Consider the following 25,135-nt stretch of genomic DNA (forward strand, 5'->3'; position numbering starts at 1 on the left):
AGTTCTTTTATTAGCTTTGCCACCAACTTGAGACGTTATAGAATCATAAAATCATACAATACTAGAACTGGTAAGGAACTCTAGACATCATCAAGTTCAGTCCACTGCCCTCACAGCAAGACCAAACACCATCTAGATCAGGAGTGAGTAATAATTTTTGCCCAGGGGCCACTTCAAAATTTTTTGAAGTAGCCCTGGGTTACCCCGACGGGCCTAAACAGGAAGGGGCAGAGTTACCCCACCCCCAGACCATGATTGGTCATGGTCAGGAGGTCGGGGAGCCCCTTTGCTTCCCCTTCACGAGGTTTACCGGAACGGTTGACAAAGGCTTCCCTTGTCAACCATGGCACATCTAGACTGCCCCGCTGTGCCGGATCAGCTGATCGTCGGCACAGCACGGCAGCCATTTTTATGTAAATGAAGCGTGATCATTTAAATCGCCACTTCATTTTGCTGTGTCTAGTAAACTTATGTACATGGCTTCGTCGACGGAGCCATGTAGTCTAGACACACCCTAGGTGTCCAGTCCTAGGAATGGGATAACTTGCAGAATGCTTTGAACATGTATCCCATTGTGTTAGAAAAGACTCGACTGGTAATAGTACATTTTTGGATGGAGCTGTTGCTCTAAAGATTTCTTTACCATAGTATGTTCTCTCTATAAGGAGTGTTAATAATGTACAGTATTATTCCAATGGCAGTGTTTACTGGAAAAGAGGAATTTCAGGACTGTTAATACCAATTGTTAGTATGCACGCAGGATAGGCAATTCAGCTGTTCCAATTAAGAATCTATTTCTTCAACTAGGAAAGTGTCTGTATTTGCAGCTTTTTAAATAGTAGCTTTTGCTCAAAGCCCTCTTTCCCCAAAACTACATGTTCTTCATTATATACTCACAATATAGCACACAGTTGGCAACAACAGCAACTGCAGACAAAATATTAGCAGGCTGATTTTTAAATTCAAAACACTGCTGTGTGGAAGTCTGAATATCATGGATTTTATTCATTTACAAGTGTAACATGCATTTAAGTATCGATGGGGAAACATAAACAAAGGTTGCGCTTCAATTTATCTTACAGTTTATGCAACTACTGCTGCCAATCCTAAGGAGTCTTCTTATGCATGTTACTATGATGATAAGAGACAGACCTACCTAGGTGACTGGTACAGCGTCAACTGGATGGAAGATTCTGATGTGGTAAGTTACTTAGATAAGGTATTTGGTGCTTTAAATTTAAGACAGTTGTAAAGCTTTAAGCATGATAGTATTTCTTTATAATTTTGTTATTGGCTTTTATTTAAGATTAAAAATTGTTTAAACTCCTTTAAATTTGTAATTTTTTGCAATGTGGAATTGGATGGCTTGTAAACTTAAATACTTTACTGAAAAAATTCAGCATTTGTGCAAGTTGTTCATTTGGACATCTTTAAATTTAGTTCAGAAACTTAATTCCTCTTTGGTGGGTGTTGAAGTAGGAAAAATTAGAAATAGTCTAGCCCCTTATTTTGAATTCACTTAACCTGAAGTGAATTTGGGGCAACATCACTGCAAATTTTTAAACATGAATCTCCATGTGCAGTTACTGAATAGTTTACTCTGGCTTATTTAGTGGTCCTTAAATATGAACAAAACCTACTCCCATTCATTAAAGCTTTGTCTATACTACACATTTTTGCGGCAGAAAATATGCTAATGACATAGTGACTCATGCAATGAGTCCCTCATTAGCATATTTTCTGCCACAAAAATGTGTACAGTAGTGTAGACATAGCCTAAGTGTTGTTTGGGGCCAAATTTGCAGTGGTAATGAAACACTTCAGGGATTTGCACTGCAATCTGAGAAGATGCCATACAATCTCAACTTCACCCAAGTTTCCTAACTTTTCATATAAATCTCTTTTGAAGTGCTAATAGCCATTGCCCTGGTACTCATCTCCTGTGCAGGGGAAGCTAAGACTCTTCTATGTGTTCCTTGCATTTTTACAACAGCTGTATTTAGATATCTATACACATATACATTTCTTTATGCAGGAGGACCTGGGAAAAGAAACTCTCCATAAGCAATTTCTGATAGTGAAGAAACACACCAACACCAGCCATGTGATGCAATATGGAAACAAAGTGAGTATTCAACTAAGTGGTTTCCAGGACAAGTCCCCCTATATAACATATTCCCTTTAAAATTGCTGTATCCTAGCGAGGGGATAAATCCTCAGGCTCTGAATATCTACCTGAAAAAGTAAAGCCAGTTCAAAGGTAGAGAAGCAGAACTTGAGAGGTGAATGTTACAGCTCAGTCCCAGTTGTATCTAGAACAGCACGCTTTCAGTCTCTGCATTTACTTTCAGATTGGAAAGTGCAAGCCAAGAGTCAAGAAATTCTCATTTCTCTCTTTTACTCCCTTGCCTATAGCAGCTCCATCCTTTGTTCTACACTGTGAACACTTAATCCTTCCTAATTCTCTGCTCACACCCTGAGAAGAGCCAGTAGCCATTTGCTGCTCCTCAGTCCCTTAATTTTTATGTTTCTCTTGAGCACAATTTCATGCCATTTTCCTGGCTACTCTCTTGTTCTCTGCTGTTGCCATGAGTGCCTTGAGGCCTGATGAGAAAGCAGGGCATAGCGACCTGGCAAGCAGACTGAACTGGGCAATTCCTGGTCGGGTTTGCCTCCTTCCAACAGATCTCACTTGGCCCTCTTTTCCTACAGGGATATAACAAAAATAAATGTGGTCTAAAGGCTAATGCAAGGGTCTGGACGTGAGGACATTATGGTTCTCTTTGTGCCACTGATTTAACCTCCCAATGGTTCATGTTACCCATCCATAAAAGGGGTCTAACTAGACCCATTGACAAGTTATTGTAAGTCTTCATAAAAGATAATAAAGTGCTCTGTGCTCTTTGGGTAGCAGCTGTCATAAACTGGCAGGTTATTCATAAACACAATTGAAAGCATCTCTTCCCATTGTTCTTAATTTCCTCAAGTGGCCTTAAATCTGTAAAATCCAGGCTGTTCAACCTGGTGGCCTGTTGTGTTGGGGAACTTTGAAAATGAAGATTAGCCACTTTTAGGGCAACCTGCCATGTGTAAAACAGTACTTGCCTTCAGATGTCTTCCATAGCCAACCAAGTTTAGAGAATTAATAGGTTTTCATGGCAACACAAAGGTTTAAATGGTTAACTTGCCAGCAAGTTAAGGGAGTATTGCCAGCAAGTTAAGGGAGCATGGATTGGATAAATGGACTGTAAGATGGATAGAAAGCTGGCTAGACTGTCGGACCCAACACGTAGTGATCAACGGCTCAATGTCAGGTTTGCGGTCGGTGTCTAGTGGAGTGCCCCAACGACCAGTTTTAGGACCGGTTTTGTTCAACATCTTTATTAATGACCTGGATGAGGGGATGGATTGCACCCTCAGCAAGTTCACAGATGACACTAATGGAAGGGGAGAGGTAGATATGCTGGGGGCAGGGATAGGTTACAGAGTGACCTAGCCAGATTAGAGGATTGGGCCAAAAGAAATCTGATGAGGTTCAATAAGGACAAGGGTAGAGTCCTGAACTTGGGATGGAAGAATCCCAAGCATTGTTACAGGCTGGGGTCCGAATAGCTAAGTAGCAGATCTGCAGAAAGGACCTGGGGATTACAATGGATAAAAAGCTGGATATGAGTCAGCAGTGTGCCCTTGTAGCCAAGAAGACTAATGGCATATTTGGTTGCATTAGGTGGAGCATTGCCAGCAGATCTAGAAAAGTGATTATTCCCCTTTATTTGGCTCTGGTGAGGATACATCTGGAGTATTGTGTCCAGTTCTGGACCCCCCATTATAGAAAGGATGTGGAGAGGGTCCGGCAGAGGGTGACCAAAATGATTAGGGGGTTGGAGCACATGACCTATGAGGAGAAGCTGAGGGATTTGGGTTTGTTTAGTCTGCAGAAGAGAAGAGTGAGGGGGGATTTGATAGCAGCCTTCAACTTCCTGAAGGGAGGTTCCAAAGAGGCTGGAGAGAGGCTGTTCACAGTAGTGACGGATGGCAGAACAAGGAGCAATAGTCTCAATTTGCAGTGGGGGAGGTCTAGGTTGGATATTACGGAAAACTATTTCACTAGGAGGATGGTGAAGCAGTGGAATGTGTTACCTAGGGAGGTGGTGGACTCTCCATCCTTTGAGGTTTTTAAGTCTCGGCTTGACAAAGCCCTAGCTTGGATGATTTAATTGGGATGGGCAGGGGGCTGGACTTGATGACCTCCTGAGGTCTCTTCCAGCTGTATGATTCTATAACTGATTATCTAACAGACATGTTTAACCTGTGTGTGTTTGTTTGCTATCTTACATGAAGAGCATCTCTTCCATGAAAGTGTCACAGTTTCAGAGCATGGGGAAGAAATCATCTCCTATTCCCCTGCCTCCAGTGGCACGCTATGATCTCACTCCTAGTCCCGATGTGCCTCTTGAAATCATGAAACGGAAGCTGATGGCTACCAATGATATTTATGAGGCCAAGAAGATTGCCGGGGAGATGAAAACACATCTGGAGGTAAAGCTAAAAATTGTAACAACTATTCATAAGGGCAAATTCAGTTTTGTTACCTGGATGTAAATCAAAAGTAACTCCAGTGAGACTAATGGAGTGACTGCGAATTGACCCCAGTTCATGATAAAATACATTTTACATCAATAACAACCATCTGATGTTTTTCTTCACAAGTATCTAAACTTCTAGGCTACGTCTACACTGGCATGAATTTCCGAAAATGCTTTTAACGGAAAAGTTTTCCGTTAAAAGCATTTTCGGAAAAGCGCGTCTAGATTGGCAGGATGCATTTCCGCAAAAGCACTTTTTGTGGAAAAGCATCAGTGGCCAATCTAGACGTGGTTTTCTGCAAAAAAGCCCCAATCGCCTTTTTCACGATCGGGGCTTTTTTGCGGAAAACAGTACTATGCTGTCTACACTGGTCCTTTTGCGCAAAAGTCTTTTGGAAAAAGACTTTTGCCCGAACGGGAGCAGCATAGTTTTTCCGGAAAAGCACTGATGATTTTACATGAGATCGTCAGTGCTTTTCCGGAAATTCAAGCAGCCAGTGTAGACAGCTGGCAAGTTTTTTCCGGAAAAGCGGATGATTTTCCGGAAAAACTTGCCAGTCTAGACACAGCCCTAAGCTCTATAGACAAAGCATCATTTATTGGCAACCTACCAAATGGGAATGTAAACATGCAAAAACTAAACTATCAGAGTTTACTGCCAGTAGTTCTACCTCCAGGAGGTATGCACTTGCCCCCATAATGCTTACACAAGGACACCATACTTCAGAATGATTGCCTACTTTAACCTTTTTGGGATAAGACTTTCTCCAAAACCAAACTCTCCCCAATCTCTCTGATATCATTATTGAAGAGCAAATACATTTTCCCAGAAGGCAGCTGAAACAAGTCTAGCCATGAGTACTATGCATTTTCCCCCTTTTAGCAAGGGGAACTAATAGGTTAAATTAGGGCTTTATTAGAAGCCCATAACCTGTAACCTTTCTTATTTCCCTGCTTATTTGTTCATCTTCTATCCAGGGACAGGCTCAAAAGGGACTTTAATTTAAAATGTTATTTATTTTAGAAAACAGAGTATTTTGTAAAAGCCCTAGGGGTTTGCTTGTTTGTTTGTTTTTTTGAAAGAAGGAAGTGGCATTAAGTTAATAGACTCCAGTAAGGGGTCAGGAAAAGCACCTAAGTTGTCTTTGCTTTGTGTGCAGGCTAAACGGATTATTCAGGAATCCATGCGAAAGATCATTTTATTTGTAACAGCATCAGAAGAGCGAACTGAACAAATTCTGTCAGACAGACTGACCATCAGCGACTATGACTGCTACCAGTCAGCAGTGAATCACTTCAAAGCCCACTGCTTCAATTGGCACTCTCCCTTGGTAAGCATAACAGCTAAAAACCAGTTAGTTTGTCAGTAGGATAAGCATAGCTGTCAAGGTGCTCTTCCAAAGTCCGCTTTTACCACAAAACAAAATTGGCTTTATTGAACAACCCTGCATATTCACTTGAATAAGCAAAAGGAAAGACATGCCATCTTCAAGCAACCATCTACAAGTAACAAGATGATCAAAATGGAGAAAAGATTTCCTTCTCTTCTTTTACTGTTTCCCCCTTGCCTTTCACAAGTAACAGGACACTCAGTATTGGTTTTTAATCAGCTCGATTCAATTAATGGCAAGCTTGAAATACAGCACCAAATGTACATAATTCTATCCCACAAAGAGATCTCCTTGACTGTGCATTGCACACTACCAGTGACAGCCCACTTCACAGCATTTGGTTCTTACTGAGTTCATACTAGGGATGTGAACAGGTAACCGGTTAACCAGTTATAGGGCAAGCATCACCCTTACTGGGTTAACCAGTACCTGGGAACAGCCTCATGGGGGTCGGGAGCCACCCCCCCAGGAGGGGAGGGGAAGGGAAAGCAGCAACTGGGAACCTCTCGTGCGGGGGAAGAACTGACCCCCTACACAAGGCTGTTGGCTCCTGCTGCCAGACCCCCCTCCACTTAATCAGTTAACAGGTTAAATCTAAGGTTTAAAGGGTTAACTGATTAACCGGGATTTTACATCCTGAGTTCATAGAAGTAATTTTCTTGAGGTTTATTACAAATAATTGTTCCAGTGATATCCAAGAGCCTCAGTCAATGCGCAGTGCCCCATTGTGTTAGGCATTATGCCAACAAGTAACAGAGGAATCAGTCCCTGTCCCAAAGAATTCAAGATCTAGGCATCCCACAAGATGCACACAAAATAGATGCAGAAAACAGACAAATGGGTGGGTTGAGAGGATGAGGCAATCATAAAGCAGAATTTGGTGGAAAAAGCAGAAGTCAAGTCATCACTTGCCTAATCTACTAAGCATTGACAGAGTGTTCAGCATTGTACATAAGGCAAAAGCATGTATACTCTCTGCCTCAAGAAGTTTATAGTCTGGAGAGACAACCAACACAAGGGAAGGCCAGTTTGATCTACCTTAGAGTTGTAGTTTCAGAGACATTGATTAGAATTATGAGTCTTCCATAAGAGGAGAATTTGAAGTGAGAACTGAATAAAGGAGAAGAAAATGCCTGGCACTCAGGGATATAAAGACATTGTGTGTCTGAAGGTGCAAGGAAAGATGTGGGAGGGGGTAACTTTGGTTTGCTATTAGACTTCCAACAAGGATAGAAATAATTGGTGTTAACAGTACCTACAAAGCTCTTTTACAACTAGCTTAAATAAAGAGAGGTTGGGATTTGACACTGCAATGCTTAACTTTCTTTGTTTAATTTCAGTACGAGTATGCTCTGAGACAGCTATATGCCTTAGTCAATGTTTGTGAAGGAGGATATCCTATTGACAGGTAAGTCAGCTTGCACTATCAGCCTTATTTATTGCCTTTTACTCTGCACTGTGATTTGGCCTCAGCAAAATTGTGTATTCCATTCTGGGTACCACATTTCAGGAAAGAAACTGTAGCAAGTACAGAGAAGAGCAACAAAAATAATTAAAGGTCTAGAAATCATGACTTATGAAGAAAGATTGTAAAAAATTGGCTTAGTTAGTGTACACAAGAGAATACTGAGGAGGAGACATAACAATTTTCAAGTACATAAAAGGTTTTTACAAGGGGGAGGAAAATAAATTGTTTTTCCTAATTTATGAGGCTACAGCATGAAGCAATGAGTTTAAATTGCAAGCGTGGCTTAAGTGGATTTTAGGAAAACTTTAATTGTCAGGGTAGTTAAGCACTAGTGAGGTTGTAGATGCCATCATTGTCTACAGTGCTCTTAAAAATCTGCAAATACCTGTCAGGGAAAGCTAATACTTGGTTCTGTCATGAGTTCCAGGGACTGGACTAAATTACCTCCAAGGTCTCTTCTAGTCCTGTGAGTCTACGTTGGTTTAAAAAGCAGAAGCTGATAATTTGTAAATGTTTAACTTCAAATGAGCTGCATGTGTTTTGCTTCTCTGTTCAGTCTGTTTTATAAATAGAATGCATAAGGTACATACCTCATACTCCTTTCAGTAGTGTGTAGAGTAAAAACACTACCCACCCTCTTGCACATAGATAATATAAACATCAGCATAGATAGTGAGAGACTGCTTAGGCTAGTCAAGAAACACCTGAACCCTAGGGGTATGTAATAAGGATGTTAAGTATTGTGTAATTCACTAATTGAATAGTCAATGCATTTTTGCATTTTGCATCTATCTGATAGAGGCAGCAAGTAGGGGGGAAGCAACTAGTCAACTAGTCCTTAACATCCCTACGTAAGCTATCCGACTCTGTCCCCAAAGCAGCACTTTCCCATTAACAGTGCTGTTTTTAGCATTGTAGCTTCCTGCAGTTGTCTCCCTGCTTCTGGATTCTTTCTATACCACAGGGAACAGCTCCAGAATTGGGGAAAGGTTCTGGCAGCTTCCTGCTTCAGAAGCTTTCCCAGCTGTTTCCCTCCACCAAAGTCTTTTGCTGACACATGGAGCTACAGAGCACAGTGTGGGCATGGTTCACTTCTCTGTGGTGTGTAGACACACACTTCCTTTGCTGACTCAAGAAATGTGCATCGAGAATGTAGCCTAAATCTGAAAGTGGCAAGACTGTTTTTGTAAAGGCATTTCTAACGTAACTAGTTTTTGTTTACATTATAGATGCAGATGCCTAATGAGCAGATACTAATTTCCTTATTTATAAGTATTATATCAAATTAATCTAAATAAGAAGACTCTGCTGTATTTATAATTTTTGCTCTTGTCTGTTGCAGAATACAGCTGGCCATGTACCATGTGTGCCTTGGATATTAATGCAAACAGCATTCCCGTTAATAATCCTTACTAAAAGTGATAGCCTTTTTATGAAACTTTAATAATCAGGACTACCACTGCATGCGAACAGAAGAGAAATGTCAACCACTAGATCAGTTTTAAATAGTGCACTGGGAGTGGTGTCAGACAACACTGAACTGAGTCAGCACTTCAAAGCCTCTCATCTGACATTATGGACTTTGTCGTGTCCCCAAGTCTTTCAGATCTAATTAGTGTTCTACAAAATGCATTTGGGCAGGGTTAGCATTTGAATGGAAATGATTTGTTTCAGAGCCCAATACAGGCTACAGTAGCATCTTTTAAAGAGTCTCCAGTGGAACACTACAAACAGTCTCTTGGGGGATGCTAACTTTATGATTAAAAGTTGATCTTTAACTGTTTTGCATTTAAAACTGTTGGAACTAGCACTAATTAGCTTAACTAAGTATATTATTCATGAACTTACGTTTACAGTGATTATTTGCAAATTGGTGGAAAAATGAACAAGCCATAGTTTGTACATCAAGCTTTACATCCTTAATGCTATCAAGAAATTACTTGTACTTGAGAATTATCCCATTTGTAAATTGAATTGGTATAAAGTTACACTGTTTCCCAAATAATAAAAAAGATTGTCTAATGCTGGAACTTTTAGCACCATTGTGTAAGTGTTATGTATATACAGGTCTGTGAGAGATAGCACTGCACTTGGAATTATCTGTGAATAAAAAGAAAGTTGAATGTTCCATGGGCCCTTTAAAGCATTATGCTATTGTGTCAACAAAAAACTTGCTTCAAGAGCTAAGTAGAAGCTTGTACATTTTGTATGGCTGCCTGAAGCGAACTTCCATACTATATACTTACAACCCGCTTACAGCATACACACTTCCCTCTCCTAAAGGCTATCCCAAACGCTTAAGAAGCCATTTCCTACTGAGAGGTCTGAGAGAGTCATAAGCTGAGAGACAGCCGCGTTAGACTATAAAGTGCTTACTTTAAAATTCTCCATGCCTTTCTTCGTTGTTGTTCATTTCAAGGACTTCGCAAAAGCATGCTATAGATTGGATTGCAAAACCTTCTTTTGCTCTTCTAGGGAAGGGAATGGACCTGGGGAAATAAACTAGGCCATTGTTTGGGGTGTGGCATAGTTGGGAATTCTGGGTAGCCCTTCCATTAGGGGCAGGAGCTGCTTGAAATTCCATTTATATAGGGAGGAGCACCAAGAGGCATTGGTCCGCCCTCAGGTTTCTGCTGCCTCTTAGAAATAGGGAATAAAAGACAAGTTCCAGAGCATGTTTTAGAATGGGAAATAACAGATGCAGTGTTTGCAAGAATCTCTTTCTGCTTGAAGGCTTAAAGAATTAAGCCTTCACTCTTGCTTAAACATCAGATTTTTTTTAACTTCTTCTTTCTTTCAGTTGTGAAATTTTTACAGATGGGGTTAAAGTTTAAAAATAAAAACGAGAGAGAACAGAACAGTGAAAGGCACGAAACATCACTGTCATCATTTTGGCCCTGTGACTTAATAGCATGAGACAAAAAATGTGACATTTGAAGATCACACAAAATAAACCCCCAATCCTGCATGCTTTCACTTGCATATAGACCCAGATGTGTATCTGGAGTCTCACTGAAAGCAGTGAGGTCTAGCTGCATAGGATAGTTTGCAGGGGGTGGGGCGGGGGAGCTGTGAGACCAGCATATTCTGACAGGCAACCAAATTGCCTTCAAAACAGCAGGAAAAACAAACTCTTTCAGGAAGCTGGTTGAATGTATACACCAAACTAGTCAACATTTAAAACCTTTGGAGGCCACTCTTAGAGATACACTCATTTATTCTATATCTGTCATTGACCCCCATAACCCATCACTCATAGGTTAGCAATATTCTCCAGGGTTTTTTTTTCCTTTTAGTAAGGATAAATTTTTTCCAAGTATTCAAAAGAGCCTTTCAGTCTTCTAGAGTTCTACTTTGTAGGTTTGTAAATTTATTGAAAAGAGTCAAGAGGGTCAGGACCCATGGCGACATTTAGATGCCTAATTCCCATTCATATCAATGGATGTTATTTACCTAAATACTTTCGAGGATCTGGGTTCAGAGCTCCCCTTTTCTCTCAGGTAATAATATGATAATAAGGTCTCAAAGCCCCATAACAAATAACCTCATTTTTCAGATGATAACTTAAGTGACCAGCCAAAGATGACATAGCACCTGTGATCTGGCTCAGATTTTCGGCCTATCAGCTCTATTTTCATAACTACCCTATACGCAGGTGGGACTTGTCCTCAAGCAGATGTTACATGATTTGGCATTAATGCATTGGGTGCAACGTGGAGCTTCACTGCTCCAACAAGAGGAGAACTGGAATGACAAAATATAAATTTTAGTTCCTTACCTCAGAGCCATAAGCTTTTTTTTTTTTCTTCAAGAATAGGTTCAAGACTGTCACTTTGCATAGCTTTGCAACTCATGGTGTGGAACATCCATGTCTAAATGACTAGCATAGCATGGAAAAGAAGTCAAGACCTAAGGGTATGTCTAGACTGCACCCCTCTGCCAGCAGAGGGATGCAGATTAGGCTGGGCGAAATTGATAATGAAGCGGGGATTTAAATATCCCATGCTTTGTTAGCATAAAAATGGCCACCGCTTTTTTCCGGCATGGAGCTTTGTCGGAGAAAAGCGGCAGTCAAGAGGCTGATCTATTGCTAAAGAAAGACTTTTCTGATAGAGTCTCTATACCTCGTTTTACGAGGCATAAGGGAGCTATTGGAAAAGGCTTTCTTTAGCGATAGATCAGCCTCTATACTGCTGCCTTTCTCCGACAAAGCTCTGTGCCAGAAAAAAAGCAGTGGCCATTTTTATGCTAATGAAGTGCAGGATATTTAAATCCCCGCTTCATTAGCAATTTCGCCCACTCCTGGCAGAGGGGTGCAGTCTAGACATACCCCAAGAGATGCACCAATGATTCCCTGTATTCAGCTGAATTCTCTCCCCAGGCTGCTGAAATTGTTAGGCCTTTTCATGCATTTTCTTTGTCTTAGCAGCAGCTCAAAAAAACCTTCACTCATCTGGAAGTAAATGTAAATTAGTGGGCTCATCATTCAGTTTGACACAATCACCAGAGAAGGAGCCACTCTTCACCAGCATGTCAATGCTAATACACAATGGTACCTAGTTCACATGAGGGTGTTTTCCGAAACAAGTGTTAAAAAATTAGTCCAGCACTGACCAAAGTTTGGCTGATGAGCTATGGAGTTCTACAATGTGCACTGCAGTCATCCTCAAATGTAATGAGGCTGCAGTTATTACATTTCCCAGGATGCAATGCTTCATCTGAACTTGGAAATGTAGACACATACATATTAAAGATAATTGGCTGGTCCCTCTATGCACATGAAGAGCAGTTCTCAGGTTTCTGTGAAGTTGACAACAACGGGGCAAAGTTTACATTGCTTGAGTTTAAGTTTTATTTCTTGTATTGCATTAAAGCCATTCAAAGGGTGCTCTCCACAACTCAGACCTAAGGTGGTTCCACCACTTCCTCCTTTGATGTTAGCAGGTGCATATCTGAAAGTCCAAAACAAATGTTTTGCAAGTGTAGGGCCCAGCTGTCATGCTAAGGATCAACTTGAAGCCCTCCATTAAAAAGGGGCCCACAGGAAGTTTTTTGCAGTGCAAAACAACTTCTTGTATTGGTCCTAGAAAACCTATGAATAATTCAGCAGGTTCTTGAGCACCATCTTCTGGTACATTTTGTACTTTGTGTCCTATCCTTTGGTGGCTAGGTTGGCAGCTATCCTGCGTTCCTCCTTCTAATGTGGAGAGCATGGACATTGGGGGCACTTCCCCCTCCCCCAACCTGAATAAGGTCCATGATCTTCACCCAGGACAAGGAAGGCGCCCACCTTCTCCGGCCCCTGGCAGGCTCCTGGGAGCTGGCAGACTGCTCCTGGGGAGCGGTGGAGGGCTGGCTGCCAGTGGCTTCCTTGCTCATGTTTTGGGGCCACTGGGTCAGGGGCAGTGGGCTGGCAGGCTTGGAGCTGGCACAGGCACTGTGGCTAGAGTCAACCCCTTTAAGGGCTCCGGGGAGGGGGGAGGGAGAGGAGTGTTCTTGTTTGAGGCTGGAGTGGCAACCAGGGCACCCTGGGAAGGCTGGAGGCCCCCTATTTCGAAATAAGTGTCTATACAGCACTTATTTCGAAATAGCTATTTCAAATTTGGCGTTATTCCTCGTAGAATGAGGTTTACCAAATTCGAAATAAGCGCTCCGCTATTTCAAATTTATTTTGAAGTAGTTGTTTGGCTGTGTAGACACTAGGAAAGTTATTTCGAAATAAGGGCTATTATTTCAAAATAACTTTGCTGTGTAGACATACCCTTCCTTATGCTAAGACAGACAAAAGAAACAGTCATTTGGTAGCTGATTTTTTGCTCCATAGCTATTCACAGATGCCAGGTTATTGTTAGTCACGATGTGCCAGTGTGAGTGTGTGCACCAAATGAGGGTGCCCAACCCCTACAAACATCCCTGTGCACAGTCCCATTTGAAGCCAGTGTTTCGCAGCCTGTCTCTGAAGGCCAGATTTGTTCTGGCTCACATGTGGATGTAACGATGGGGGAAAGAGACAGGCCACCCATCTCTTCATCTCTTGTGCTCAGGGCCTTAGGTGCCATGTCTTTGTCATACCCCAGGCACTGGCCAGAGGAGCTGTCCAGATGCACGTGGGGCATAGGCTGCATCTTAAAAAAATGGCATATTGGCTGGTATGCTGGATCTGCATTCCTGGGTGCTCTGAGCGGCATTCTGAGGCCTCAGGGCAGTGTCTAAATGGCATGACCAAGCCTACTGATACCGTATCTGCTTCACGTTAGTCTGGGCTAAATCCTGCAAGGGAAAAGGCCCAACGTATGTACGATGTGTGTACGATGACAGGTATTAATAGCCACAGTGCTAATTCTTACTGTGCATATGGCATATGCACTCTTTTTTCTCCTTCCTATCCAGGAAATAAGAATGGCCAAGCACCTCTTCTATGTGATTCCACATATAGATTAATGTAAGCATTTTGTCTGGTGGCAGTGGAATGACTCCCATTCTTTTCAATGGGCTTTGGATCAAGCCCTGCATGACCAGCATGTGCAATTGGCAGAGTAAATTATTGCCAGTTTGTACTCTGGCTTCATTTAAGCAGTGCTTTAAAGGTGTCCATGCACAGCAGGGCTACTTGAAATAGCTGTGTTTGCTTACAGACTTTGATGTGCTCAGCAAATTTCTCGTGTGCATTATTCCTGGCCTTACAAGTAAGCAATGTCCAAGTACTTTCACAATGTTTCTGTGGAAACTAGCACATGAGGAACACTTGGCTGACTCAGACAACTTCACTAGTTCAAAGTCCCCTGAAAGGCTATGATTTGCGCTCCATCTGCTGATCAGTCATGTGAGGGCTAGTGGCTGAGTCACTTAGTAACTGGACCCTGACTAATCACATGATGGCTGTGGCTCATCAGACCAGAAAGCTTCCTTCAGTTAAACTGTCAGTTAAGTTTCTTTTAGCTGAAAAGGAGAATTGTAGGTTGAAAGGGAGACACTACACCAAAAACAAAACTACTTTTTATTCAAATAGGTCCCTCCATGTTTGCAGGGCCAGCCCACAACATTTTGGCACCTGAGGCGGGGAGCTCAAATGACCATCCCTCGCTTGGGCCAAAACTTTGAAAGGTCTCACTTCTCTAGTGGCGCCCCCCACAGTCTGGCACCTGAGGCGGCCGCCTCAGTTCGCCTCATGGTAAGGTCAGCTCTGCATGTTTGTCATCTTCACTAACTGGAACTTTGGCTTCCAGCTGAGAAACAGTGATTTTGGACTCTCTTGCAGCATGACAGCAGAATGGTCCAAGATACATGGGCCCAGTTCCTCAAAGGTCTTTAGCCACCTAATTTCTAGTGACCTCAATGGGAGTTAGTATCCTAAATACCTCTGAGGTTCTGGGCTGTGGAACTTTCCCCCGTCTATTCATGGGTTCATATCTGACACAGTTCAGTAATGGCTAGATGTTATCTGAGTTGAGCTGCTCATAGTTTATAGTGGGGACTGGTGTGGTGCTCTGGCAGAAATTCAAAGGGGCCTGGGACTTCAGCTGCTGCTGCTGCTCCTGCTAGTGCAACAGTGGCAGCAACTGGGAGCTCCTGGCCCCTTAAAATCACTGGGCCTGAGGGCAGTGTCCCTTCCCCCCCCCCCCCCCCCCAATCAGCAGGCCTGAGTGGGAAGATGTCTGTACCGTGATTGGCAGTCTCAGCTGAGAAGCCAGTGGACACATGGCCATGTCCCTCTAGCACTGACATTACATCTCCAGCTAGGAAACAACCCTCTCATAGGGACTGGCAAATCTGAACTGCTTCCTATCACTGCTGATGCTGGCATCTGTTGAGGCTTTAAGCAACCCTGAGCTAATAGTTACGCAAAGCTGGATTACCAACACAGTGGTTCTGAGAGCTCCTACATATGCATGGGAATCAGCTGGCTACTACACCTGCCAAGGCTGTGCATTGAATGCTCCCAAGTATGGCTGACCAGTTTGCAGGGGTGCAATTGAAAAGTCCCACCATACTCGTCCTTGCTGCCTTTGGGGTGCCTGTAATCAGGAGAGTTCAGGGCCTGCCAGTTGGCCAGTGGATGCAGGTAGAAGGGGATCATGTGCTCTAACCTCACTTGAGCACTAAGAGTACCCTGCCAGAGTCTGGCTCCCTGGGCTTGCCTTTAGAGAGGGAAACACTCTGGCTACGTCTTGACTGGCATGATTTTCCACAAATGGTTTTAACGGAAAACTTTTCCATTAAAAGCATTTGCGGAAAAGAGTGTCTAGATTGGCATGGATGCTTTTCCGCAAAAGCACATTTTGCAGAAAAGCGTCCGTGCCAATCTAGACATGGTTTTGTGTAAGAAAGCCCCGATCGCCATTTCCGCGATCGGGGCTTTTTTGCGCAAAACAATACCACGTTGTCTATACTGGCCCTCTTGTGCAAATGCTTTTACGCAAGAGGGCTTTTGCCCGAATGGGAGCAGCATACTATTTGTGCAAGAACACTGACAATCTTACATGAGATCGTCAGTGTTCTTGCGGAAATTCAAGCAGCCAGTGTAGACAGCTGGCAAGTTTTCCACAAAAGCAGCTGCTTTTGCGGAAAAACTTGCCAGTCTAGACACAGCCTCTGTGTTTCTTGAAAAATGCCATTTAATTGGTATGTTTTCATTTATTGGTGATTTAGGGCTTGTCTATACTTGGACAATAGCCATCATCAAAAAGTTATTTCCACATAAGCATTCTGGACACACTCAATCTGGTATAACAAGCAGCGTTCCCCATAAGCCAGGCACTTGTGCAGCCACTCAGGAGAGAATCGGATGCTGCCCAGCTGATTAGCAGAGTGCCCACAACTAGATTTTTTGTTTCTAGTGGTGGTGTACATGCATAGGCCTCAGTCCACATAAAATTATTCTGCATGTGGATGGAAAAAATTAGAGGGAACACTGAGAACAGGTTTAATTCACAAAGTGGATCCTAAATGAACAATTAACCTAAACGGGAACATCTATTCCGTATTAGCTATTTTGATAAATTTCCAAGTGTAGACAAGCCCTTAAACTGATTTACTATACTGAAATGGGACCACACTGGCAGACCTGTGGAATGTCAGAGATTCACATTTGTCTCAGGATGAAAAAATCCAGAATTCAGGATAGATTGTATGAGGTAGAGCCCAAGTAGCCTATAATTTTCTCTCAAATAATTCATCCCCAAAGTTTATGAATATTTGCTTTAGTATTGTTTTCATCTTTATATAGAGCCCCCAAGTGGGCCAGGTACTCTACATATACATAGGAGAGCAAACCTTTCCAAAGCCCTGAGAATCTAGAAAGTGAGCCTGCAAGCACTTACCCACTAGGTGTAGTAAGCCCTTAACACTGGGAAAAGTCTTGTTGATTTCAATGAGAGAGATATGGTACCTCTAAAAATCAAGACACTGATTTACATGCCTGAATATGGCTTTAAGGACAACATTCTTAAAGTGACACATGACATTGGGTTCCTCACTTTTGGGGAGCCCAACTTATAGCATGATGCTGGAGCCCTGTTTTCGGAGGACAGATGCTCAGAACTTTCTGTGTCTCAAGTCTCAAACTCATTACTTAGCTTTGAAAAATCATGGCTTCTCTGTGTAATTTTAGGTGCCCAAGTTGGCAAACTGTAGTGAGTAGGAATTTATATATATGTAAAATCCAGAGGAGAAGCTAAGGGGCAATAGTTTGTATTCTAGCCTATAGGCTGGAATAATCATTGTGGAGGGGCTATATAATAGCCCAGTGGAATGTGACTCTTTGTAAGAGGATGGATTCCTTCCCCCAACCCTGTACAGGATTTGTACATAAAGCCGAATCCCTCAGGCTTCACAGGGGTGTCCTGAATTTCACCCTTAGAGCAGAGAAGAAGTTCCTTCTACTTGCCCTAGATACAGAAATGCCCTTTTCACTCCCCATAAAGAGCTCCCAAGGGTTTTTTCCTCCCAAACTACAGATGCCACAACTCAGCTATGCCCTGGGATATATTCCCAATATTACCATCAATGCATCCAGCTTAATCCAAGAAGATCTCCAGGCTCTTCAAACAGTCACTTCAGAATGCACGTGTGTGGCGTGGTGGGCAATAGACTCAAAGACTTTGGGGCAAATCTCTATGACAACCATGGCCAACACAAGGCTCGCGAGCTGCATGTGGTTCTTCCCTCCCAGGGTGCAGCTTGCGAAGCCGCCCCGCTCCCTCCCCCCATGGCTCGTAAGCCACCCCTACACCCTCAAAAATGGCCCTCTCCATCCGGCTCCCTGTGCTGACCTGGGCAGGGGAGCTGTCCAGAGCAGCCATTAAAAAATGTAGAATTAAAGATGGTGTTGGCTGGCGGGAGCATGTGTTTAAATGCATTTTCTTAAAGGGGAGGGCTTTTTTTTTTCTTTTGCTCAACAACCGTGCCCTGTCTCTTCACACTGGATCCACTGATATCTTGGCTCTTTCCCCAGAATGGGGGTTGGCCACTCCTGCTCTATTATATTATATGGAACATATAATGACACAATGTATTTGAAGCCATGACATACTGTATTATTTACTCTTCTCAAATGTAATAGCACTTCCTCCTAGCTACATGCATTACAAGGTAACAGACTCACAGTAATAATTTCTAATTTTTATGCTAGATTGGTCAGTGACCTGTACAAAGGATTTATTTAACACCCACACACACAAAATGCCAAACTACAGCACTAGTTAATGTAGGGACAAAGGTTTCAAACTCCAGAGAGAATGACTGTAAGTCACTGTTCAGCATTAAGGCTGGGTCTCCTTGGAAGGTAATGTAAACATAGAGAGGCTTGTGAACTCCAAACCACTTGCTAAAATACCAGCCATTTCCTTTTTATGGCTAACTGGATACAGAAGTTGTGCTGAGTGAATGCACAACCCCCTTTTCTAATCATAACAATGTGTTTTTCTTATTATAGACCACTCAATCAAACTTGGCCTGTTCCCCTGGTCCTTAGAGTGGATACTCCCACTGCACAGATAGTTGTGGATATCTTTCCTGGGAAGATTGGGTCCTTTATGTACATTAACATGAGTGGAAATTTTGGCTGAGCAAGGGCTATGGGATCAGGCCCATGACGGTTTAATATCAGTGTTTAAACCAAGCAGTCTTGTCTCCATTCTTCGCTCAGGAAGCAGAAAGCCAGCTTGAGGTTTTGTGTGATTTCGCATCAGGACATTTTACAGGAAATTCAAACCTGCAGTGAGATCTCATTGGCAGGTTCTGAGCCCTTGAGAATAGGAGTGGAGAAATCAAAAGGTACTTCAGCAAATTTAGTCCGCAACAGCATGTATTTACTCATGTAACCACCTGAAGATATAAAAACATCAGAGAAAATGACAGAAGCTTACAGTACTGTCGGAAAAGGAAGTGGTATTTATACTATGACCTAGAGTCCTTTCACTGATCTATTTGAGAACAGTTTGTTGTAATGAAAATTGCCTTTTCCTTCTGTGTTTTTACACTATCCAGTTATCTACAAACAGAATGCGATTTTAAAGTGATGACACATGGAAATAAATACATTTAACCAGACATTACTGTACAACAGATTTGATCAAGGATATTGTACATCTAAAATAATGGTAACAGAGTTTCAGTTTTGAGGAGGAAAAAACAGTCCATGGATGGAAGTGTCTAAGTTGCATCATTCAGTGAAGCATATACCGCACAGCATGGGTGCTTCACGCACACACAGTATTGGATTTCATGTTCTGATATTCCATGTATAACAAACCAGGGTACAGAGGGAGTTCCACTGCATGTTACACTTCTATGCCACTGAACACCTCAGTCATGACTAAGGCTAAGATTCTGTTGCAGGCAGTCAAGAAAAATTCATGGAAGCTGAGACCGGTCTGTGACCTTTACAAAAAAACACCTGAAACAGAATGCGGATCTATGGGTGCCCATGTTGTGTGCAGCAGGGCAGCTGTGGAGCAGATAGGAGCTTCCAGAGACCCCCCACTGCAGGTTGGGTGTTGGAGCTCCAGGGTCCCATGCAGCCCATGGCTGGGAGCAGTGGGACTCTCTGCTGTCTGCAGCTTTGGAGCTCCCTGCTGCCTGTGAGGGCTGGAAATTTCAGGGTGCCACTTCTGCCCACAGCCCTGGGAGCCAATTGTGTCAGGGAGCTCAGGGATTCTTCTTCCACCCACAGACCCACTGTTCACCACAACCAGGAGCTTGGAGGTCCCACCCTGACTATGGTGGCCAGGAGTTCAGGGAGTCCTCTGGTGGCAGGGAGTTTGGGGATTCCCCTGCCATCCCTGGTGGCTCGGAGCTTGGAAGTCCCCCTGCCAGCCACAATAGCTTGGAGCTCTGGGGGTGGCCAGAGGTGGTGGGGGAAACTCATAGCTTCCCGTCCCTTGTGGGCAGCTCCCAAGCACCACAGACTGAAGTCATGGAGGTTGCGGGAAGTCATGGATTTGATGATTTCTGTGACTTCCATGACTAAATCGTAGCCTTAATCGGGACTCACAATTTATTCAAACTGGGTGAAATTCAGCCTTGTGCAGGGAATCAGCACTGGGCACTCATACCACATAAGTCCTCAAAAATATGTGCTTAGGCCTTTTACGGGCCTTCTGTTGAAGTGACTCTCCCCTACATAATTTATAATGGGAAAGTTACTCTTCTGTAAAAACTCTGGAGCAACTAGATTAAGCTCCACTGTCCACATCCATTATGAGTTTGTTGCCACAGGGAGGTTTTGAGGTTTTATACTTCAAGTTTTCCAAGGTAGGACCATTCCTATGAATGCTCTGTTTGCTTCTGCAAATGCAAAATGCCCAATAGTGCGACAGCATTTACAACTACACCCAGACTACCACTGCTAAACGACTTAGCTCCAACATGTTTCTGACATCAGTGGTGGCCGGAAGATCTCATAAGATAAACTGTCTCAGTTTTTCCAAGCCTGCAGCACATACAGTACAAAAGCAGTTCTGCCATTATAAAAAGTCTGGCTCTTTGATGACTGGAATTTGTGTCTCTTCCTTGCATATCACTTTATAAATAAAATGGAAATCTTTTTTGGGTTCGCTCTTCAGCAGGTAGGATTTTATGTGATGGGGCTGGGCATCGTCCGCCAGCTGCAGGCATTTGTCATCGACGTGAACGAATAGCCCATAGTCCTGGGGATCTGATACCTCAAACTTCTCAGCGCATTGCTGGCCTAGCTCCTGAGCTGTCGTATCTGTCCGTGAGGCCATTGTCCGTGTCTTGGCATCAATCTCCAGAAAGGAGATGGAGATGAAATCCTGCAAAGAAAAATATAGACGCAGCTATAACTCGCAAGTTCAGGCTCTAAGGATAGATTAGTTACTAAAGATTAGCCTGAGATTCAACATTCAGGGAAGTCTGTATTAGGATTTTGGTTCAGATCCAGTTCTAGAGTTCATAGCATTTTCATTCAGAAAACATGCAACCAAGGAAATTCACTGTTCAAGTGCAGGATAATGGCAGAATGTCTGAAAGGCACAATGCAAACAAGTGAAGTGTTTCTTCGTGGATGTTCTCTTTGTCACAGAGGGAGTGCTGGCTAACCCTTGCACTGCCAAAACACTAGTGCTGTCCATAGCGACTTCTGTTGCTTCTCCACTTGGACCTTCGTTTAATGGGTACCTCGTGTTAGTTACTGATTAGTAACTAATCATGCCTATAAAAAAACTGAACCAAATGATCTTTGCTGCCACCTTGCGTTGAAAATAAGGATGAATGTAAACTTAATTCATGTGCTTGGGGAAGTTGCTTGTTTGGCAGCATATTTCTCCACTGACCAGGTGCAAGATAGGGTGCAGCTACAGAAGTGTTCTTGTCTGCCCTGCCTGAGTGCCACACCTCTCACTTGAAAGCACATCTTGGGAGGAGAGGACAACCTCTGACAACTCTGATGAGACTGACAAGAGTGACTGCTAGCATCCACTTTAAAGGTGTTTTTTGCAATGAGTATATCTCTCCAAGTAGTCACCAGAGAGAGAGGCAGCCATCTATCTCACTGCCAACCCTTTTCAGCCTCTATTGGCATAAACCCTATTCAAGCTGCTTCTTGAGATGACACCGCAGTATGGGAGGGCAGCAGCTCTGAGTAGGCTAGTTACTTCCATGCTCGTCCTTTTTCAGTCCATCCCATTGTGTTTACTGCACCACACCCACACAACCCAAATGGAGGAAGTGTTTGATGGAGGTATTGTATTAATGAGGGAAGAGAGGCAAATTAAATAGGGGGTGGAATAGGCCTTTATTTTCCAGTTACACCCTATTGTACATCAGCTATTATATAACTGCATTTATGCTCTCTATCCCATCTATTTCAAATAGATCCTTTCCAAATTCTCTCTTTTAAATAATGAGAGATTTATGGACATATTCTCTCTCCCATTAATGTGCATATGTGACTGTTGACTGTGCTAATGGGAATCACATATGGCTCTCAATCAATCTCAGTTAACTCACATGATTAACTCAAAATTAATCATGATTGATCAAGTTTTAATCACACCGTTAAACAGAATAATAATTGAAACATTAAATATTTTGGATATTTTTCTACATTTTCAAATATATTGATTTCAATTGCAATAAAATACGAAGTCTATAGTGCTCACTTTATATTATCTTTTATTTTAAATATTTGCTCTGTAAAAATATAAACGATATAAAATATAAAAGAAATGATATTTTTTCAGCTCACCCCATACAAGTACCATTGTGCAATCTCTTTATTCTGAAAGTGCAGTTTACAAAGGTAGATTATTTTGTTATGTAACTGCTCTAAAAAACAAAACAATGTTAAACTTTAAAGCCTACACATTCGCTCAGTCCAACTTCTTGTTCAGCCAATTGCTAAGACAAACAAATTTGTTTATGTTTAATGGAAATAATGCTTCCTGCTTCTTATTTACAATGTCATTGGAAAGTGAAAACAAATGTTTGCTTGACACTTTTGTAGCCAGCAGTGCAAAGTATTTACCTGCCAAATATGTTAAACATTTATATGTCCCTTCATGCTTGGCCACCATTCCAGAGGACATGCTTCTATACTGATGATGCTTGTTAAAAATTTATGCATTAATTCAGTTTGTAACTCAGCTCTTTGAGGGAGAAGTGTATGTCTCCTGCTCTGTTTTACCCACATTCTGCCATACATTTTTTGTTATAGAAGTCTCAGATGATGACCCAATACATGATGTTCATTTAAGAACACTCTCACTACAGGTTTGACAAAATACAAAGATATCAATATGAGATTTCTTAAGACAGCTACAGCTCTAGACCCAAGGTTTAAGAATCTGAAGTACCTTCTAAAATCTCAGAGGGATGAAGTGTGGAGTGTGCTTTAAGAAGTCTTAACAGAGCAACACTCTGATGCGGAAAGTATAGAACCCAAACCACCAAAAAAGAAAATCAACCTTTTACTGGTGGCATCAGATTCAGATGATACATTGGTATCATGCATTGGTCTGCAATGCTTCAGATGGTTATTGAGCAGAACCCATCATGAGCATGGATGCATGTCATCTGGAATTGTGATCAGAGCACAAAGGGTCATAAGAATCTCTTGGTACATAAAACTGTTGTGATGCCAGCTGTAACAGTGCCATGCAAATGCTTTTTCTCACTTTCAGGTGACATTGTAAACAAGAAGTGGGCAGATGTGAACAAACTTGTTTGGCTGAGCCATTGGCTGAGCAAGAAGTAGGACTGAGTGAGCTTGTAAACTCTTAATGCTTTACATAATTTTGTTTTTGAAAGCAGTTATTTTTGTACATAATTCTACATTTGTAAGTTCAACTTTCATAACAAAGAGATTGTATCACAGTATCTGTATTAGGTGTATGCAAAAATACTATTTCCTTTGCTTTTTACAAATATTTGTAAACAAAAATGATATAAAATGAGCACTACATACTAGGAATGTTAGATAGCAAATAATTGAATAATCATGTAACTGCACCAAAATGTAGCTGTTACATGACTATTCTATAGTCCCTGGGGGTGGGGCCAGCAGCCAGTGTGCTCCTGGCCCCACTCCCGGGAGGTCCCCTGACACACCATGCTTCTGCCTCCCCATGGGCACTGGATCCTGCATCCCACCCCCCTTGCTGTTTCTGATATAGAGGCAGCAAGGGGTGGTGAGTGCATGTTGTCAATAAGATTAACTGATAAACCTAGGCTTATCGGTTAATCATGTAGTTGACTACACATTAACATCCCTACTACTGTGTTGTAATTGAAATCAATGTATTTGAAAATGTAGAAAACATCCAAAATATTTCAATACATTATATTCTATTATTGCTTAACAGCACAAATTAGTCACAATTAATTTTTAAATCACTTGAGAGCCCCAGAATCATGAAACAGACTAGATCCATTTATCCAGAAGAATATATCATTCAAATTTGCAGCTTGTCTTCAGAACTCAGACCAGACTGCTTTAGGATTAATTCCATTGCTCTATCAGTCCAGAGATGAACAAATTCTCCACGCTTTCTCTTTTCCCTGTCTCTCTAGTGCAGCCTTCTTGCAATTTCTTTGAATTACCGCATTACAGTAATAAATCATTTGGGTTGCTCTAGGGCAATGTTTCTTAAACTTTTTGAGACCACGGAACACCAAACAATAATATTTTTTTTATGCAGAACACCTATGAAAATTTTCTTCAAAAAAAATTGTTGTCAGATAAAAAAAAGACTAAAATAAAGAAATAACAAAAACAAAGAAGAGGTCGCGGCACACCTGCAAGTTGTTTACGGAACACCAGTGTTCCACGGAACATAGTTTAAGAAACACTGCTGTAGGGAAATTCCTAGGAGTGGTCTTTGATGACGGGTGATAGGGATTAGGATCACATGCCTGTCTGAATCCTCTTAATGGATTCCACCAGACATTGCATCAGCTTCCTACTTCTCTATCTCACTATTAAGAAAAGACAGGACTATGAAGCACTTTAAAGACTAACAAGATGGTTTATTAGGTGATGAGCTTTCGTGGGCCAGAAGCTTATCACCTAATAAAGCTCATCACCTAATAAACCATCTTGTTAGTCTTTAAAGTGCTGCATAGTCCTGTATTTTGCTTCAGCAAGACCAGACTAACATGGTTACATCTCTATTACTATTCACTATTAAGAGATTGTCAGAAGCTGCTGTGACAGATATGACAAGTTCTTGCCTTATTCCAGAGAGACATCCATAGTATTCAATGAATGGTTCATGTACTATTGTGGGCTGGGTTAACCTCTTGCAGGGGGAGTTGTGGCAGACGTAAGGCCTGGAAGGTCAATGGATTATACTGAACAATCTGCAAGACAAAAATGGGCTTTTGGGACCATACACATGATGTGGATTTCCTGGGGCATATCTAGTGGGAGGTGAATGCAAATTCTTCACCTTTGGTGATGGGAAAAAAATAGCTACTCCTTGAAGGGGTGGGTGTCCTTGTCTGCTGGTTACCTGTTACATGAGGCCAAGATAAAAGGCTCCAGCTGTAGAGAGGAGAAACAAAGCTATTCATGGGGTCACTAGTTTTGAGGTGAGGCTATTTGGAACTGTTCACTAGAAAAAAAACCACTTGGTGTTGGAGCTGGGGAAGATTGTTGATCTCTGATAAGCTTATTAGAATGTGTATAGGTTCTGATACGGGTTTTAATGTGTTTTTTCTGTAATGCTTTC

General features: G+C 42.1%; 2 protein-coding genes across 7 annotated transcripts in view; one reads left to right on the plus strand and one right to left on the minus strand.

Moving 5' to 3' along the window:
* The window catches only part of LGMN (legumain), a 49,685-nt gene extending 40,210 nt beyond the window's left edge, over window positions 1-9,475 (plus strand). For all 4 annotated transcript variants that reach the window (XM_006133661.4, XM_006133664.4, XM_006133662.4 and 1 more), the window contains 6 exons: window positions 1,083-1,201; window positions 2,036-2,125; window positions 4,342-4,539; window positions 5,747-5,917; window positions 7,318-7,385; window positions 8,788-9,475. In XM_006133661.4, coding sequence (XP_006133723.1) covers window positions 1,083-1,201; window positions 2,036-2,125; window positions 4,342-4,539; window positions 5,747-5,917; window positions 7,318-7,385; window positions 8,788-8,827 — 686 coding nt within the window. In that variant the 3' untranslated portion in view covers window positions 8,828-9,475. The remainder of the gene's footprint in view (window positions 1-1,082; window positions 1,202-2,035; window positions 2,126-4,341; window positions 4,540-5,746; window positions 5,918-7,317; window positions 7,386-8,787) is intronic.
* Window positions 9,476-18,732: 9,257 nt separating this feature from the next.
* The window catches only part of RIN3 (Ras and Rab interactor 3), a 102,172-nt gene continuing 95,769 nt past the window's right edge, over window positions 18,733-25,135 (minus strand). For 2 of the 3 annotated variants that reach the window (XM_025189929.2, XM_075926687.1), the window contains one exon: window positions 18,733-20,719. In XM_025189929.2, coding sequence (XP_025045714.2) covers window positions 20,411-20,719 — 309 coding nt within the window. In that variant the 3' untranslated portion in view covers window positions 18,733-20,410. Of the gene's footprint in view, window positions 20,720-20,746; window positions 24,765-25,135 lie in introns of those variants that run through there. The other variant, XM_075926686.1, reaches the window with a different exon arrangement.

Source organism: Pelodiscus sinensis, chromosome 4 (genome assembly GCF_049634645.1).
Source record: "Pelodiscus sinensis isolate JC-2024 chromosome 4, ASM4963464v1, whole genome shotgun sequence".
Lineage (NCBI taxonomy): Eukaryota > Metazoa > Chordata > Testudines > Trionychidae > Pelodiscus > Pelodiscus sinensis.